The sequence below is a fragment of the Pararge aegeria genome, chromosome 1 (genome assembly GCF_905163445.1).
Source record: "Pararge aegeria chromosome 1, ilParAegt1.1, whole genome shotgun sequence".
Lineage (NCBI taxonomy): Eukaryota > Metazoa > Arthropoda > Insecta > Lepidoptera > Nymphalidae > Pararge > Pararge aegeria.
This window is the reverse complement of record NC_053180.1, coordinates 7,295,976-7,316,444: the sequence shown is the minus strand read 5'-3', so window position 1 is coordinate 7,316,444 and position 20,469 is coordinate 7,295,976. Positions and strand designations below refer to the sequence as shown.

At 34.7% G+C, this 20,469-nt stretch overlaps 1 protein-coding gene across 1 annotated transcript in view; it reads left to right on the top strand.

The window, feature by feature from the left end:
* LOC120626420 (transcription factor AP-2-epsilon) overlaps positions 1-20,469 on the top strand; it is a 97,010-nt gene that overhangs the window by 14,046 nt on the left and 62,495 nt on the right. The window contains exon 2 of the mRNA XM_039893945.1: positions 13,058-13,177. Within this exon, the coding sequence (XP_039749879.1) occupies positions 13,118-13,177 (60 nt within the window). The 5' untranslated portion in view covers positions 13,058-13,117. The remainder of the gene's footprint in view (positions 1-13,057; positions 13,178-20,469) is intronic.

Here is a 20,469-nt window from a genome sequence, read left to right as displayed (position 1 = left end):
TTCAAACGAACCCCATTAAAACTCGTCTAAATTAAAAATCGAATAACTTACTAACTAGATGTATAAATCACGGGTGAGACAATAAAATATATTGTCCAGGTCTGACAATCGACCGAACAATAATTAATATAGCACTACGCTTACCGAGTAATTAAAATAAACTAATTTCTAAATGCGAGTGGCCAGTGTTTTATGAATGAATAGTTGTTTTTTTAGTCTGGCAACATTTCTCATTCTCGGTCTCGCACTGACAGTTCGGTTGACGGCGTTCTTTTTTTGAAGTGCGACCTCGCAGCGGGTCGCTGGAGCAACCGTTCGGATTTTAAATTATCTCAATTTAATTTACTTTCCGCGCTCTCTTATTTAATGATGTTGCTTAACGTATACACCTTTAACTCCATTCGTTTATTTATTGAAATACTGAATAAGATTCATCTTTAATGAAATATAGACACTATAAATTATGAAGAACTGTAGTTTTTAGGGTACCGTACCTGACGGGTGCCAAAACAAAAGCATGCTGTGCTGTCCACAGGATAAATCGCGTTAAAGGAATTTTTTGAAGTGTATGGGTTGCATGCTTGGTATATTTACATACTTTTTTCCAGTCACTAGATACCTACTGCCAGGGCGCGTCGCGCGTCCCTTGGCCAGCGCGTAACGTGCTTTTCCAGCCGCGCCATCCAGTTTCCTACTAAGGTTACATTTGATTACCCAACGCAATGAACATTTATTTATTTTTATATAAACCAGTCATTAAATGAAACCAACCATTAAGTACAGATAGCCATAAAACTTTTATCAGCAGTATACTTACGCCGAACCATTTAATACGTACCGTAGCTTAGCAACCATTGATTTGCGATCCTAGTCATGACCTCCGAGAAACGCTCTCGCAACTAAAGATTAAATAAATTGCCTCTAATCCTCCACTCAATTATCCTATGCTATATGATTTTGAAGTTTCCCCTAAATTCCTTCAAAATCTTTTCTCACGCTAAACAAAATTTCAACTCTCACGAATCAGTCTAAGAATTTTTATTTGGCAACACCAAATGATGAGCAAATCGGCACAGATAATAACAACCTGCGAATGGAATTTGGAAAAAGAATCGGATTCAACAGCGTGCACGGTAGCAATAACGTGTAATTTAAATGTTTCAAATTTCGAACACGTCGTTTTTTAATTTGTATATCGTGCGCACATCCAACCTTATTGGGATTATAAATGACATTATTATTTTTAAATCGCAGTTTCAGATTGCGTCTGTTACTGAGGCCTAGAAGTGGTTACGGGGGCCGAGTTCGAATACCAGCATGCACCTCTAATTTTTCTAAGTTTTGTGCGTTTTTAGCAATTAAAATATCAGTTTATTTAACGATGAAGGAATCCATCATGAGGAAACCAGCTTCCCTAAGCATTCTCCATTAAGTTCTCAAAGATGTGTGGAGTCCACCAATCCGCCCTGGTCCACCGTGGTGGACTACGGGCTAAACCCTTTTTATTTTGGGAAGAGACCCGTGCCCTGTAGTTTGCCGATAATGGGTTGATATGATGGTGATAGTATGAAAGTTCTATAAATAAATAAATTAACTAAATGTTAGTACCTACCTACATGTCCACATTTCTTTGTTCGTTTAGTGCAAGTACTAATTGTATTATATCAAATTGACGTTTCACTTTTAACTCTTTAATTCTATCCCAGACCGGAAACCATGACACCTTTAGATTCAAAACCGATGATTAACATAATAGAATATATTATGTCTGTCTCCGTTATGATAGTTTTGTCCCTTTCTTTTCATGTGCATCTGAAACGGTGTACTGATTTTTTGTTTTGTTTCACATATCTAAGGGTCTCGAGGTGCTCGCCAATTAAGTCAAGATTTTGTTTTTTTTTTCAGTATCAATTAGGTACTGTTTGATAAATAAACAATCTGTAAAACTGTAGTAAAACAGTTTGTTGACGGGATCAGCTCTCTTATTATAACGTAGTAACAAATTATTAGATATTTCGACTTATAAGTAAGTATGAAATTATCTATCGAAATAGAGCAAGATCCTCTAGCTATGTCGAAGTTTGTTGAACTCTCTCAAATCAAATCAAATCTAAGCGACTCAACTGAGAGCCATCGAAGTCGGTAGAATTTCTTATTTGTTTATTATGTATTTATAAGTCAAGAAAACGTCAACTTATAAGATATTTTCTTGTTTTTAGATAAAAAATAGTAGCCTTTATTCTCCTACGAGTTTCCCGCCTACAATAAGTAGGTACTTCAAAGGTTGAGATTGTAAGATGGATCAGTGATATTGAAAACTGTGGGCGAAAAAAAAAAAATTAACAATTGGCGTTTAAATAGAAAGTACTATTTTAAGATAATTGACGTTTGGTAGCGAAATTATATTTCTTAGGTAGGTACTAGTTTCACGTTTATTACGTTTTTTTACAAATACCGTGGGAACCGTTTTGAGTTCCTGGGATAAAAAGTATGTTACTCTCCGTCCTTTCATCTAACTATTGATTGGTTGGTTGCTAAGTTAGATCATGAAGAAAGGACAAATAAGCAAATACACTTTTGCAAATATCATTAAGGATTTTAAGTAAGTCAAAGCAGTGGCGTGCACGCAAAAAAAGGAAGATGCCATAAAATGGAAAAATCCTTCGCATTTATGAGTCATACACAAATTTTAGGGTAGGCAGAGCTTTTGTGCATGTATGAAGTGCACGCCACTGAGTCCAAGTATGTAAAAGAAACCGACACCACAGCTGCTGCAGCATCATTTCATAACCACAAGCACAGACACATTTTTTCTCCCGAGAAAGGATAAAATGAATGATCTTCTCCCACAGCTTTATCAAGTCTCCGAGCCGAGAGCCATAAGTGGAAATAATATCCAAATAATACACGTGTAATAATAAACGGATGCGGTGGTAGCTTATTGGATAGGACTTCGGCAACACTTTCGGGGGGCCGAGTTCGAATCCCAGCACACGCACCTCTAACTTCTTTAAGTTATGTTCATTTTAAGAAATTAAAATATCACTTGCTTCAATGGTAAAGGAAAACATTGTGGGAAAACTACATAAAGTTCTCAAAGATGTGTGGAGTCCATCAATCCGCACTGGGCCAGCTTGGTGGACTTAGGCCTTAACACCTACTCATTGTTGATGGATACGATGATACCATACGATGATGATGATGATGATGAATAATAAACAGGCGTAAACTTATCCTACTTGTATTAATTCTAGACGGCTGATTGGCGCAGTAGGCAGCGACTCTGTTTTCTGAGTACAAGGCTGGTTCGATTCCCACAACTGGAAAATGTTTTTGTGATGAACATGAAAGTGTTTCAGTGTCTGGATGTTTATTTGTATATTATAACTATTTATGTATATCTATATATATAAAAGAAAGTTGTGTTAGTTACACCATTTATAACTCGGAACCAATTTTTATTATATTTGATTTTTTGGATTTCTCTTAGACTGGAATAGGATAATAAGTATTAAAATATAACATTCATCAAAAAAAAAAGATCCGAGGTACGAAGTTCACTGGGAAAGCTAGTCATTTATAATAAATACCCATCAGTCAGGGCTAGATGGCGATGTGTGTATTGTGGTGGTATATTTATATATTAATGTTATTAATTTCCTGTTGCCGTGATTTGGCAGTTTTGTCTCTTGCCGTGCTGCTGAGATTCTAGTCAAGGGGCTAAATTGCTGTGGAATAAAAAAAAAATGTCCGATTTTCCATCAAAGTTCCACATATTGTTTGTACGCTTCGCAAGTCGGGTCGTGACCGGCGCACGAGCGCTCGCCCCGCCTCCCCGTAACGCGGTAACCTCACGTATTTGTAATTAAAGTGAAATTCCTGCTGGGTATTATCGTTATCGTTTATACGGTAGCTAACGATAATCGATGTTACCGCCAGACTTGCTCTGAGGTATCTCCAAGTTATGAAGTAAAGAGTCGGGAATAACGTTATTAGTTTGAAGTGTCTGTGTCTGTCTGTAGCATAGTAGCTCCAAAAAAAGCTTAACCGATTTCGATTTTGTTTTTTTTTTGATAGATGAATTAGTCGGAAGTGTTCTTAGATATAAATAAATAAATATACTACGACAATACACACATCGCCACCTAGCCCCAATTTAAGCCTAACTTGTGTTATGGGTACTAAGATGACTGATGAATATTTTATAATACTTAGAATATACATATAGACACCCAGACACTGAAAAAATTACTTATACGAGTTGTATATAAATTTTAGGGTAGGCAGTACTTTTGTGCATTTATGAAGTGCACGGCCTGTCCGGTTAGTAACTAGATTTAAAACTAAATTTTGCGTGGATTATCAACATGTTTTTGCGTGGGTAATCAAATTGGCGGGTATATACCACGACAATAATTATATGTAACATTTTTACCCAGTTACTTAGACGACGTTCAAGGTAGGACTCTACATATCCCTCTGTAAATAATCTTTATATATATATTTCTTGTGTGCGTGTGTATGTCACTAAACTCCTCCTAGACGGCTGGACCGATTTGAATGAATTTTTCGGTATACGTTTTGGTAGTACTCTGGATGGTTTAGATTCACAAATCCGCCCGACAGATGGCGCTGGGGCCAGCTAGTATATAAATAAATAGACTACGACAATACACACATCGCCATCTAGCCCCAAAGTAAGCGTAGATGACTGATGTACCTATATTTATATGAATAATATACATAAATACTTAAATATAACTGTAGATTTTAATCTATCAATCAATCAAGTCATAATCATCTAAACTAAAACTAAGTGATCAATATATTTATAAACAGTAAGCGGGTACATTCCACGATATATGTCGATATTTTGACTCAGTTACGTGAATTTTGGTCACTACGGGACTCTACATTTTCGGGCCCAACGCTCACTTTTTACATATTAAGGGTCTCCTCTAAGAATTAAATTGGTAGACTTAACACCCCTTAGTGACCATTGCGCAGAACTATCAGGGATGCAAGTTTTCTCACGATGTTCGCCTTTGCCGCATAAGCCAGTGATATTTAATTGCCTAAATTAAAAAGGCACATTGCTACGAAAAGTAGGAGTCGTATCGAATCTACACGATTACTATCACGTGATACTAATCGTAATCATACGACAGTGATATTGTAACTTTAATAGCGATCTAAGTTGGATGTGCCACATTGGAGCTGAGTTTTGGCGAGCCGGCAATTGAAACTTTTTTTTGTCCATGAGAAAACGAACCGAGGACCTTGTGATCCGAAGAAATGCATTTAGAACGAATTAAGGAAAGAACGGCCTAGCCGTTCGGAGATCCGTGCACTTTAGTCGGCCGCCGATGGGTTGAATGAACGAACGAACACGTAATATAATTAATAGGTACCAATCTAAAAATCATTGATGTAACCGACTAATGATTGTATTGTACCTCTAAGTTAAACTCTTAAAATTAATTTTAGGTATTTGAAGAAGAGTTAATTAAGATGGTCTAATGACACCCTTTTAAATTTGGAACGTCCGGATAAAATTGGGACACCTGGCAACACTACACGTCTACGTCAACCACAGCACTCGATCTCGGAGAGGCAAAGGCATCCATCATACAGCCACGCCCTCGGCAACGCTTAACCGCGGCCCGATGATTAAAATCTAAAACCATCTTAAAAGCATTTAGAATGTTGTTACTAGTGAAACAATGAACTTAAAAAAATATTAGTTCAATTATAACCACTTCATTGAAATTGTTATAATTAAAACAAATGCCAAAGGCCAAGGTTTTACGTAAAACAACGTTCTTTTACTTCAAACAACATTCTTTTGTTCTCAGTAAATAAGTAAGATATCATGAATATCAACGAACTTACCTATTCTTATAAATGCTTAAAATTTATGAAGATATAATTTATAATAAGTAAATTGCCATTTTATTATGATCTACCAGTGTTTTTTGTACTAAATACTTATTCAATTTAAAAACAAAATTAAGGTTCAGGCACTGACCTCTATTATACTAATATAATAAATAGCGAACCAACGCTGGACAGGCTTTACCATACAAAGTGACAACTCAAAATTGTGCCGATTTGAAGCGTTGATGAGAGTACTACTATCGTAGTACTCTCATCAACGCTTCAAATGGGCTGTGCCCAGTACTTTGTCGATAGTACTGATCGAAAAATTTCTTTTAAGATTTATCAAATTGCAAAATGTTGAAGTACCGATTGTTACAGGTTTCCATTACTACATTGAAATCATTATGGCTGCGAAATATTCCTTGGCAATAATAATAAAGCGGCTGTATTTTATTGGTAGTTTTGTAATAAATGTTTTGTCTGTCTGCTTCTCTGTGGTCTCATAGTTCACCCTGCAACAATTTATTAAATTTATATAAAATATAGTGGTACATATTTTATATAAATTTAATGAGTTGTTGTAGGGTTGTGACAGACAAAATGAATGATGCAACTTTCAACCTTGTTCCATGATCTTGGAGATTGCAAGATCGTTTTAAAGAAACTTTGATCTGATAATTTTTATAGCCACTTTTATATATTTACTGGTTTTTAATTCAATATCCATTCCTGTCAATATTATCAAATCTTCCCATTCTCGTTAAATAAAATTAATAATAGGATTTGAAAAACAATATAAAACTCACTTCATTGTACGTAATGCAATATATTAATCTTTAATGTACAACTCATCATCAGATCTATATGAAACTTAAATGGAACGAAATAATAATCATGCATGTCCGTATATATTTTACGATTCAATGCCCTAGAAAAGATAAAGAAGAAGTCGTTGATTTTGCGTTCAAGAGCAATTTAATACATTTAATAGCAGAAGTCTTATATCAATCGATTTTTTAAAACTGTAGCATCACTATAGTAAGTTCTGAGAACCTTCACCATTGCAATCAGCGCAAAAATGCTCAAAATCAAATGGCTTCAGTATGGAGATGTTTATTTCCAGTCCAGCGCAGTCTAATAGAAGTCTTTTAGAATGATAAACACCATCATCATCATATTTATGGTTCCAGTGCTAAGTTAAGGCATTCCCTATAGGCATAGCGGAGCTAGGTTCAATACACTGCAATATGTATCAGATACTGTATGTATCAAATCATATCAAATATATTATTATTATGTGTAACATAATATATATGACGCTGTTCCAGTTCGGGCTACGTGTAAAATAATATATTCCATACACATATTTAAACTGAGTAGGTGTTATTAAGCAATAAATAGTAAGTAATAAATAATAGGCAACTTCAATATTTTTAAATAAATAATTTATTTCACCAAAAATTTATTTTCGTTTTTCTGTTTGGACCATTTTGTGTACCTACGTCCGAATACTTTATGTAGGTACTAAAAAAAATAACAAATCTCTGGCAATTTAATACAAGCCCGTATTCAAAAAAAGAACAGGCGGGATGGAATGTTGAAATGAACGGAGCTACCAATTTTTAATACGCATTTAGAAAATTACCGTCAAAAACAACCACTATTTTTTAGGCGATAAAATCCACTTTCCTTTAAAATCATCAAGGATTTAAGACTGTTTTTAATTAAATTGGAACGCTTATTGACTTCCGTTTTTACATAAATTACGAACGTATTGTAAGCTTACGTTGTCGGGAATTGTGTTAGTTAATTTTGGAATTTGTTAATAGAACTTCTAAAACTCAATATAATATTATAATATCTGTAGTGACTTAGCTTGTCATAACGGCTGTGGAAAAGACCCATGGAGTCTTCTGTTTTTATGTTTTACGACAAATTTTGCACTAAACTTCTACTAACTCTCGTTTTTTAAATAGAGATATCTATAAAACAAAATACAAAAAAAAAAATCGATATGTCGTACAGTACTTTCGAAGGCAGATTCTACGGAGTTGGGAAATAGTAAGCAGTTGCTCTTTTCAAACATAAACAGTAGACATGATGTTTTTTCAGAAGTGTTTAGGTACTATTTCCAAATTATCTTAATTTTGCAGACATTTTTTTTTTTTATATTTGGGCATTGGTATTTTGTGAACTCGATATATTTTGGTAAATAAGTGCAGATAATATTGAAGTTCAAGATGCACAAAATATTTATTATGTTTATAAAGAAGCTGTAATTGACCGGCAGGGCCACCAACATTAACTAGATAGGTCTACATTTTTTTTTTGATAAATATAATACAAATGAATGGAAGATGGCGTTAAGTATTATAAAAGAAATGATATTAATATAGTGTACTATAATTGTACTCTGCGAAATTGAAATAAAGATCTTTTTATGTTCTCAGAGTACCTCTACAATTCACGGAACAATGCTGTCCACCATGGAATAGATCCCATTGAGCATTGCTGTCCAAGAGCGCGTTGAATCTTTTGATTAACTGAGAAATAAAATATTTTAGCGATTCTTTGTTACCGTCATCATGCTTATTTACATACAGAATCAATAATTTAACACTGGATAAGTGTTCATTTAAAGAATTCAAATACAGTAACAGAAAAAAAAACCGACCCTATTTGTACTAAGAGGTGCCAAAATTGACATCTTAAAAAACCTTTCGTGCACACTTAAGATTTCGACGCCCTAGAGAAACAGGACCCAGGTCTGATTACAACCTCTGTCAATGCAGCCAACTTATTACATTTCACATTCATTTCAGGGTGAAAATTACAAATAAAGACGCTTAAATCATAACTGTTGCTACAATGAACCATAAAACGTTTACGAAATGCAACGCGTATAAAAAACTGTTTTGACAATCGAAAAGCAGCCGAATCTCGGTACCATAAAGTCGAGAGTTGTATGGAATTGGAGTTTTTTTTTTCAATGTTGCTGGGCGAACGCCTGAGGCTTGGCACGGGCCGGTGGAATGCCTAGAAATCTTAACATAATCTGTGTTCGGTGCAGGTTAAAAATAACTGTCAATAAAATACCTGTTTTTATGAGACGGTTAAAAAGATCTAATGTTAAAAAGGTTTAGTAAGTAATAGTTATATAACTGTTAGTATTTTATTAGGAGTTAGGTATTGTAAATATGTTTTTCCTTAGCAATATAAGAAAAATAAAAGGCATTGAAATATATATCCTGGGCCAAATAGATGAGTTGGGGCCTGAAAAATATTTGGATATTGAAGCTTAGGACGTAGTTTAGGACGGCTGAAAAATAATTAAATCTAAACCTTGTTGAAACTACATCCATACCATCACGCTGGCCCAGTGTGGATTGGTGGACTGTCTTTCAATAACCTATCTTATATCTTTAAACGAGCAATTCTTGTATTTACATAATTGGAATCTCGGAATCGGCTCCAACGATTTTTTTGAAATTTAGTATACAGGGGGTTTCGGGGGCGATAAATCAATCTAGCTAGGATTCATTTTTAGAACATGTCATTTTATTTGTGTTTTCCGGTAATAACCGATTTGGTGCAGACGAAGCTAGTTAGAATAATATGCAGACCATCCCAACTTGGTAACAATATCTCTTGAATCGTTTTCATACTTTTGTTAAGGAGGGTATATCTACGACTCCTTTACAGCAATTGTGAAGAGCTATTTGTATTTATAAAGCTCAGTTGAGATGTAATTAATGCCTTCTTTACATATTTTTACAATAACAATAGCAAAATATAGAACTATTGTTTACGTTCAGATTGCGTGGATTACTTCAAGTTATAAGGCCGCCTTTACATCCAAATACCATGCACTAACATTATTTACTAGTATTGTTTTGGTTACAAAAAGGTTCGCATGGTCGACTACGGATCACAAGGTATTAGGTTCGCTGTCCGGGTCTTATTATCGAAAAATTGTTAGATGAGAAATTATCAGTACCAGTTTCGAGTTTTTATGGAAAATTCGCACCGTTGCCTCGCTTAACTCTCCGGGGCACGGGAATTGAAACCAACGCTTTCCTCACTCCAGGCGGGTACTAAAATTCTAATCAACAGGAAAAACCACAATGTTTACCAATTTTTGACGTGACCCGGGATTCAAATTCAGGACCTCGTGATCCGTAGTTGAACCTGTTAACCACAAGACCAACGCGGTAACTCACCTGTTAACTGGGGAGGAGGCTAGAAAAGGTGCCTCAAAAATTGCTCACCCCCTGAACTACAAGGATATATAAGTCACATCAGGGCGCATGAGCAAAGCCCTTACATGTAATCTAATCTAAAAAAAAAAACAGAACCAGTCGCTGTTGCCGCACGCGGCAGTGAATGAATGAATGAAGATGGTAGCGGGTTTACTGTTAGAGGTATGGCACCCCAATCGGCTTCGTACCGGACCGCTAAATCGCTTTCGACTACCAGAGTAGACCTGAGGAAATTCGGAAATTATAAAATTCCAAATAGCTACGGGGCTCGATCTCGAAACCTCCACTTAAAGGATCACGGCACTCACCACTGGATCAAAGAGGTCAAAAATATAAAACTATCAAAATAAAGCCCAACCACTCAAACTATACAGGTACTGACCCATCCAAGGCATAATACGCGGCAATTATCTCGTCAATACAACCCGCTATCAATCATCGCCCGTGCCTGTACTCTGTTACATCACACGTGGCCGTGAATCACTTTTTAAGCTATCCCAAAATAAGCCTTACCGACCGCTCTAGCTATTATTAATATTTTATAAACTTTTCTTCATATTATTCTTATTAAATTTACCTATATATCTTAATATATATAAATCTCTTGTCACGATGTTTGCCCGCGATGGACTCCTAAACTACTTAACCGATTTTAAATTAAATTGGCACACCGTGAGCAGTCTGTTCCAACTTAAGAGATAGGATAGTTTAGATTTTTAATTATAGTCGCAATTTTATTTTATTGCAAATAATTTTTCTATAATTAATTGACATTCACATGTTATATATATATAATACTACTATACTAATTTAAGGCTTAGCGATACTGAATGCTTTAAAAATACAAAATCAAACGCAGACGAAGTCGCGGGCAACAGCTAGTATTATGTATATCTTATCTTATATCTTTAAAGGAGCAATTCTTATGTGTATTTAATTGGAATCTCGGAATCGGCGTCAACGATTTTTATGAAATTTAGTATACAGGGGGTTTTGGGGGCGATAAATCGAGCTAGCTAGGATTCATTTTTAGAAAATGTCATTTTATTCGTGTTTTCCGGTAATAACCGATTTGGTGCAGACGAAGTTGCACGGGTCAGCTAGTTTTATATTTATATATTAAGTATATTTATTTAACTTATCTATGTATTTGTATCTTTACATCTTGGTGTTTATGTATATCTATCAACACTCTTGGCACTATCCCGTTCTCTTGCTGTAAGTCCTATCTACAAAGGTTGCCTGTAAGAGATTGCTTGCAGCAATAAGGCCGCCTTTGCATGTCTACATTGTGTACTGTATGCTCCTTACTGTTTCTTTTCCTGTATGTTATACGTGCAATAAAGTGTTTCTTCTTCTTCTTTCTTTTTAATAACGCATCAAAAGTGCCATCTATGTGCCTATTTGAATAAAGAAATATTTAACTTTGACTTTGACTTTTATAGTAATAATTGACGGACCAAGCAGATGGCACACCTGATGGTAAGTGGAAAACGATTGAGAGATAAATTTAAAGATTTTAAAATAATGACAGTGTATAGTCAGTAGATATTTGAAAATTAAGTGTATGTCCATAAAAACATTTTTAAATTTAAGATAAAATGTGACTGCAATAATTTAAACATTAGAAGTAAGAATAAACTAACAGTGCAATATACTAGGTTACATAAAATTAATAATTCGTTCGGAAATTGCATACAATTCTACAATATTCACTTACATATTTTGAACTTTTTAAGAGACATCTCCAAGATGTCGTAATAGGTAGATAATTACGACATCTTGGAGATGTCTCTTAAAAAGTTCAAAATATGTATAAAACGTGAGCTAATAGAAAAGTCCTTTTATAGTATAAAGGACTACGTAATCGATTACAAAGCTTGGGTGTGAATTATTGGTCTAACCAGGTTGCTGTTCTATTAATTTTAAATGACAATGTGAGATGGTGATAACGAAACAAAAACACCCGGCTAAGTTTGTTGTTTGCTTCTTCTTAGACCAGGACGCGTTTGGAACCCTCGTAGCGTATCGTAAAGATATAATAAAGATATTTTTCACTTTGACTTTTGACTTTGATTGCCTATAAACAAAGCAACACGTCATAGGGAATGCAAGGTTCACGTCGTGAAACATGCCACCGTGTGTCCATCGAATAATGGCGTAGGTGTTAAGCCTCATGTGACTATAATTACTCTACAAACAATTTAGTTTTAACGGTCTTAAAAGTATCTAGCATCTCTAGGATTCAAGCTAAGCAAAAATCGCTTTAGCTTTGCACCCTTGTATACAGTTGTTTTTGACCAGGGTATAAAGAAGAAAGATGGCATAAAATGGGAAAACAGTTCTCCTCGACGTGTAATATCAAAGTTTCAGGGGAGGCAGTGCTTTTGTGTATGTATAAAGCGCACGTCGCTGCGTCTATAGATAACAAAGGCATATTTATCATCATCTTTCAACCAATTAAGAACCGACCTTTAATCTCGATTGAGACCTGGAATTGTCTCCAATATGCCCAATCGTAGTAAAGAATGGTGCCTTGCCATTAAACTCATTAAATCAGGCAACCTCCATGTACTATATACGGTGGCTATATAGGTTCCTTTTTTGCATTGTGAACTGACAAAGATATAATATGTCAAATTTCAAGTCAATCGATTGCCAGCAAATGCTAAGAATGGATTTAATCGGTGGACATTAAACCGGCAATACAGACAATAGGTCGGATAAATTTTCGCTTTATTACTCAAATTAGGTACTTAAAATTATTATTTTTTTAACTGACTAATTTTATTACTAAATTTAACATGTCATCTACGGTTTAGATAATTGATGAGGAGTAAATAATTATCAACTCAAAGTTAACAATAGATAAATCAGAAACTTTTGTGGCTCTAAAAGTTATTTTACTTTGCAAACAGGTAAGCTGCTAGAAGAAATCTTCTAATTGATGACCGAAATAAGGAAACTTTCCGAAGAAAATGACTTTTCGTTGTGTGCCCGCATTTCAAACTGTGTCTAACGACAGTAACGCCACCTGGGTAAGTTTGCGTGAAACATTTTAGTAGACGTTACGCTATCGCCCACTAGATGGTGTTATAATAAGAAAAAAATTTAATATTCATATATAAGAATAAACTTAAAACTGATAAATTATGATATAAATTATCCAAGCAACATGATTTACCTTTATTTTATAACAGTATTTAGTTTATTGGTAATTTTACTTTCTACCTTGAATTGAGCGACATCTGTGGGTGTTATATAGTACTAAAGATTACACCGACAGCTTATCAACAGCTCTACTCCCATGTAGATGGCGACACCTTTCGAAACTTCGGATTTATTTAAATAAACACAAATTGTTCGTAAAGCTTAATATTATAATAATATGGTATTCATCTTTAAATAGTGACAACAAACTTATACCACGAAACTTTAGGTTTCCGGATTAACGCAAGGTAACGCCGGATAACGTTAAGATTACATCGTCGCATCATCATCGAATAGGTACGGGAATGGTATGTACCTATGTAGGAATGGGTCATTTTCCGCAGAGATCATCTTGATGTCTAAAATCTAACGCTAAGTTTTCTACTTAGGGTTTTATGAAATAAAACTTAGCATTATGTTAAAATGTGGTTAATGTTTATTTCACCTTACTGGTTGATCTAGGTAACAAGTGATAAGAGGTGTAGAAAAATTATCGGTGTGACAAATATGAATAAATACTTGAAAGTCACACATGGTTTGAAATATCGCTTTTTTTATTTACATATTTTTTTTATTCAGGAAACTAGTTGCCCCTTATAAAACAACACTGTCCAATGTACGAAAATAATTGTAAATACAACCTGAAATCAATATAAAAATAAATTAAACCAAAGCCGGATTTTAGCTGCGCTTCCTTAAAGCGTCGTTAAACTATGCTATAGGCCAGGAAAAAAAAGGAAGGAGGGTCATCTGAACTTCAACCTCATCATCGACATGTAACAGGCATCGCCGCTTTATGCGTCTTTCCCGCAGGCGCTGTACCCCGTTTATTCCTTTTCGGCTTACATTTCTTCTCCACCAATGCGCGTCACACTTTGGATTCGCTGTGATTTGGTTTGTGAACGGCGCAGGACGCAAAAACTTCGGCGGGACTGTTCTGCGTGTTTTTTGCTGTTTGTGTTTATCAGTAATATCATGATCAGCGTGGTGGACTACGCTGGCCCAATGCGTATTGGCAGACTTCACACTCTTTTCCTTTATTTCCATAAAATTTATGCAATAATTAATATTTAATTTATTATATTATTTTTAAGTAAATATCATTTTAATATATTATATTTATATCGGTAGTAACTTATTTGTATTTGATTACAATTATTGTTGTTCATGTATTATATATATTTATTTAAATAATGAAATATTTTTAATGGGTATATATGCATCACCTACCTATTTTCTGTACTTGTTTTCTTCGCCATTTGTTGCCCGGAAGAAATCGATGTGAAGCGATAAGGCCGCAAAATTGTAAAACTGTAAACTTTGTTCTGTTATACTTATCTTTTTTATGTACTTTTTGTGGTGTGCAATAAAAGTATATTAATTCATTTATTCATCCAACGCACATAACTCTTAAAAGTTCAAAGCGCGTGTCAGTGATAATCCACCCGTCAAATTGATCGCATTTCTACTAATAAATACGCAATAATGCAGGTGTGGCCACAAGTCCGCATTCTACAGAAAATTCACTTCGTACGTAGTTCCAATTTTAATGTCATAGAGCACATATTTAAACTCACTTTATTTGCCAAGGGGGTCAAGTAGAAGCTCGGTATAAAGTGAAGTACCTGCCTAGGTACGAGTACTTTATGTAGGCGTAAAATATCGTTAGACAAACTACACGAATGTATTGTTGTTTTATGAGTTATGTCGTTGACCCGCGAAGACCTGTTGACATGTCAATAAGCCAAATGTAAAATATGACCTCCACCCACGAATTGTTTGATTTTCGAGATTTTTACCGGTTTTCACGTACCTACTTCCAAACAACTTTTTTTAAGAGCCTTTATAACAGCATTAGTGACTTAGTCCGTCCGTTTCCCATACAAACGCTCATCCACTCTTCTACACACTATATCTAGTCCTACCGCTTGTCATCACGCATGAGTACTATCATATCGTTTCCACTTAAGAGTTATTTCTGTTCTTTTTTATATTTCTCAGCTCCTAAGTATCGTAAAGCGATGTTAAAGGCTCTATATACTTTTACAAAGCTTGCGCAATCTTAAAAATAAAAACCGGCCAATGCGAGTCGGACTCGCTCAAGAAGGGTCCGTACCATTATAAAAACGGCGAAAACAGTCTAAATAACACGGTTCATGAGATACATCCTGGTGACAGATGAACGGACACTAGGACGGACGGCGAAGTCTTACTAATATTTTACCCTTTGGGTAAGGACCCCTAAAAACCATACTAGTATAGACTTTCCTTTACCACATAGAAAAACTTCTTTCGAATAGTTCCGTATAGCATAGCAACATAGGTATCATATCAACCCATTAACGGGCCACTACAGGACATGGGTCTCCTCTCAAAATGAGAAGGCTTTAAGCCGTAGTCCACCACGCTGGCCCAGTGTAGATTGGTGGACTCCACTCGTCTTTGAGAACATTGTGGAGAACTCACAGGCATACGGGTTTCTTTACGATGTTTTCCTTTACCGTTGAAGAAAATGATATTTTAATTGCTTAACCTTTTTAACGCACATAACTAAGAACAGTTAGAGCGCTGGGATTCGAACTCGGTCCCCCAAAAGTGTAACCGAAGTCCAAATCACCGCTACAAAACATGTCATTATATGTATATTTCCTGGAAATTTTAAAAAATAAGAACGGAAAAATGTAATGTTTCACCAAGATCTTAATGCTTTATTACATTTTTCTGGCGTTCTTCTTAGCCCTACGAGCGTTAGCCTCCCACGTATGCACTTTGAACAGGAATAATAATTGATTTCATTTCATTTAGTAAACTAATGGACGGAATGAATTTATAAAAGTTTTAGGTCTTGGAAAATAATTAAATATACTAGAATAAGGCAAGCTAGGTACATTGTATAAATATTATAATTTAGAAAAATCTGAATAACATTTCCTATAACCATTTTCTCTTAATAAAGTCTTAATAAAATTTAGATTGAATCTCGTTGAAGTCTTTTTAAAGAAGTAAGAGAGCTTTTTTTTGCTTTTTCGGAAGGACACTTGCCGATAACCTCCTAAGGGGTTAAGAGATTTGCTACATCTCAAAATATAAATATACTAGCCGTTTCCAGCCCGCTTCGCTGGGCGAATTGAAAAAGGAAATAAATTACATTTTATGTTTCATTTTTATTTATTTTTTTCATATTTTTATTATTCTCCTTTTTTTTTATTTTTGTATGAACATAAATAGGCCCCGCGGATAGAACTGTAAGCATCGATATTGTTTAGACTTACTCAAATTCCAAATTCCATCGATTTAGCCTGTATCTTTCATCCAGGTGATTTTTCTCACTAATATTCATTGTAACTTTCAATGTGCAATCATTATAACATTTCCGTGCCTTTCTTCCAAAAATTAATAATAATTGACATGAAGAAAAAAAATTGAAATGAGCATTGAAAGTTTAAGTTAAAGTCATTGCAAGTCTCATATGTGAAGTTGAAATCTGTCTAGGTTCAAGTGCGACGAATTTTCTGTTAACTAAAATTTTCTCCGTGACATCAATTTTTTATAGAAAATTAATTGTGCATGTTTTTTATGAATTCTTTTGGAATGAGTAACTAAATTTCTTTTCCACATCTCATGTGCTTGGAAAATGCATTCATTTTAATCTGTTACATTTCCGCGATCCCGCAATAAAAGAATTCGTCGGTTATGTAGTCTGCAAAAGTAAAATGAATGTAAAATTCTTAGTCCGTTGATTGGATAGCTACATGTAAAGTTAAGTTTTTGAAACCTCTCAATGACTTTTTCTCCGCTGCCAAAAAGACGATTGTTGTAAGGAAATACACGAATATCCCTACATACACGAAGATCCCCACCAAATTTGGAGTCTGTAGAAGTTACAGGTTAGAAATAAAAATTTTAGATTTTAACACCCACCCCCGCAATTCCTGTCGGAAGTAGACTTTATTGAAATCCATTTTGAGATGTTCTTTATGTGAATAATAAAAGATTCCTACCATATTTAGAATTTTTAGAAGCTATATTTCGAAATTGAAATTTTTTATTGTTAACACCCACCCCCGCGAACCTTATTGGAGGTGATTCATTGTAAAATCCGCTCGAAGATCATTTTTATATTACATATAGAACACTCTCACTAAATTTGGAGTCTATAGGAGCTATCGCTTGGAAATTGAACATTTTCATTGTTAACGCCCCCGCAATCTTCTTTGGGGTGGGATATCGTAAAATTTGTTCATAAATCATTTTTACATCACTTATAGAAAATTCCTACAAAATTTGGAGCTTGTAGGAGCTTTAGCTGGAAAATTAAAAATATTAATTGTTAATACCCACCCCCGCAACCCCCTGTGGGGTGAGCTATCGTAAAATTCGTTCATAGCCTATTTCTACACCTCTTACAGAAGATTCCTACCAAATTTGAAGTCTATAGGAGCTATAGTTTAAAAACGGGGATTGTTCATTGTTAACGCCCCCGCCATCCCCTTTGGGGAATGAATTTCTTAAAATCTATTCATAGCTGACGTCTACATAGCAAAAGTAATATTCCTACCAAGTTTCACGTTTCTAAGTCTTATGGTTCCCGAGATTTCGTGGTCAGTGACTATATAGATGGGAATTCTTCGATTATCATCGAAATTTTAAACTTTTTATCGGGCTTTTTTAAAATTTTCTTACATACAAAACTTTCTCCTGACAATTCTGAAGATAAAAAAAAGCCGTTCTCCACTACCGTGAGTAGATTCTTAGCTGAATGTAAAAGAACATTATCCGTTCAGTAAACTCCGTTGAAATCCATGAAAACAAAAGAATCAAGAGAAAACGTTTTTATTAGCGGGATAAATGTTCATAAAAGTAAAACAGCAATAAAAAAATGAAGGAACGTTAGAATTCGAAAAATAAATAGCCATAAACCATGTAGGAAAAATTTCGCATCGAATGGTGGTAGTTTCATGTCGATACGATCAGTGGTTTAAGCGTGATTGAGCCTCAAAGGAACACCATTTTCATTATATATATATAAATTTGAAAACTGGAATAAATAAAGCTATAGACATGATGTAACAGTTATTTGTGATATCGGCCCAATATAATTTGAATATAAATATATATATATATATATATATATATATATATATATATATGTATTCAATTTTAATATTTTAGATGAAGAAAACCTCTAACTTTTCGAAGATTTGTGCGTTTTAAGCAATTTAATATCACTTGCTTAGTGATGAAGGAAAATACTGTGCGATAACTAGCATGCCTGTGGATTCTCTTTAATGTTATATACAGTATATTAGTTTATAATATACAATTTTAGTATTTATTATATTATGTATTATTTTATTTGTTTAATCTAGTTCAAGTAATAGTATGTAGTTTTTCATATGTATTTTATTTTTAAATATGCACTACCTTATCCTAAGGTCGCCTGGCAGAGATCACTACTAAGCGACAAGGCTGCCTTTTGTATAGTGCTTCTCTCCGTGTTTTTTTTTATTCTTCTTCTGTTTAACTTTTAGTGTGCAAATAAAGAGTATAAATAAATCGAATTATACTTGATAAATAGCCAATGTTCACAACATTGTGCCGGTATTTTGATATAAATACGAGTGCATTTTCGATTCTCTTCAGTCTTGTATGAGATAACGATGGCACCTTACGGTTTCTTAGTCATTATCACAATCATTAACGTCTATCAGCCAGAATTGGAGTAGCGTGGTGGGTCTATGCTACAAAAAGAGCTGCGCCCAGCTGCTGGGCATTAATGGTCTGAGCACGATAATGATAAGACATTCAACAAAAAATAACCAATTAAAAAAAAAAAACAAAACTGACCACCGTCCGATGTACCAGCGTCAAAATATGTACGCAATCATTTCACACGCACACACAAGTGGTATTACTCGACCTACTTGCACACACACACGCAGCGAAATCAAACTGGATATAATATGAAAGGAGTAATGTTATAGATTCGCGACGTGGTGTGAGGAGGAAGCTTTTTGTGCGGGCCATGCGAAAAGCTCAGATAAAATCTTTTAGGTAACCAAAAGCTCTGTTTTTTCGGGATTACTTATATGGGTTCTTCATTACATTACAGGTTAACATGTGCACCGCGGCATAATTATGTCTACAGTTTTTTCGTCCTATTTCCATAAGATAAGACGAGAAAATGGGAAGCCAATTATCTCCTGGTGCTAATAATTGTCTATTTCAAAATCAATACATTTTTTGTAAAAGTTAGATTTATTATTTATTTTGTCAAAAGGGTCTCCAAATTTGCGACACGACGAGGCAGTTTTCTTTATGAAGTTAAAATTCAAATGCCACTAAAAATCAGGGCCCTGTCATCTATAAAATCGGATATTTTTATCGGTGGTTCATATATCTAACAATTGTACATTGTAAAAGTACACCGGAAGATATTTTAAAATCAAACAGCACGTGATGCACTTGACACTTGCAGCACAGTTGACGACAATGACGTCGACAGTACCCAAACGGAACATTACTCAAAAATATCTCACATTAATTTAATCATAATTGATATGCTTGCAATCGGAAAAGGCTCTTTATTTAGTTTATTTTTATTGTGATTTTACAACCTGATAGACTGTAAATAAATAGCGTGTGTATATAAAAGTAGTTAACCATATACCATTCAGTGTAAACTATACAGAATGGATATGTTTTATTACAACTATTAAGCTGTCGCGATGGTCAATCGAGAAATTTATCGCATTCCCTGCCCTATACTGTTCAATCCCCATCTTTATCATGTCTGGTGGCGGCGCGAGCGTTGCGCCCACTCCATGTGATAGCCTCGAGCGACGCGCGCCTCACGTGGCTCGATACGCGGGAAATTTGAATTTGGAATAATTACTTTTTCGAGCAACTTTTTTTTTGTGAATGAACAGTGGTCTATCGTGTCGCAGATTCAAAATAAGTTTTTATATATTACCGAATCGTGTATGAGTGATCGTTTTCATTCCTATATTAGATTGTTTGTATTAAGATTAAGTGATACGATATAATAAAATCAGTCGCGTGTTGTCTCGTTTTTTTTGTTTCGAGACGTAATGCTAATGACTTATTGGATGGATATCTG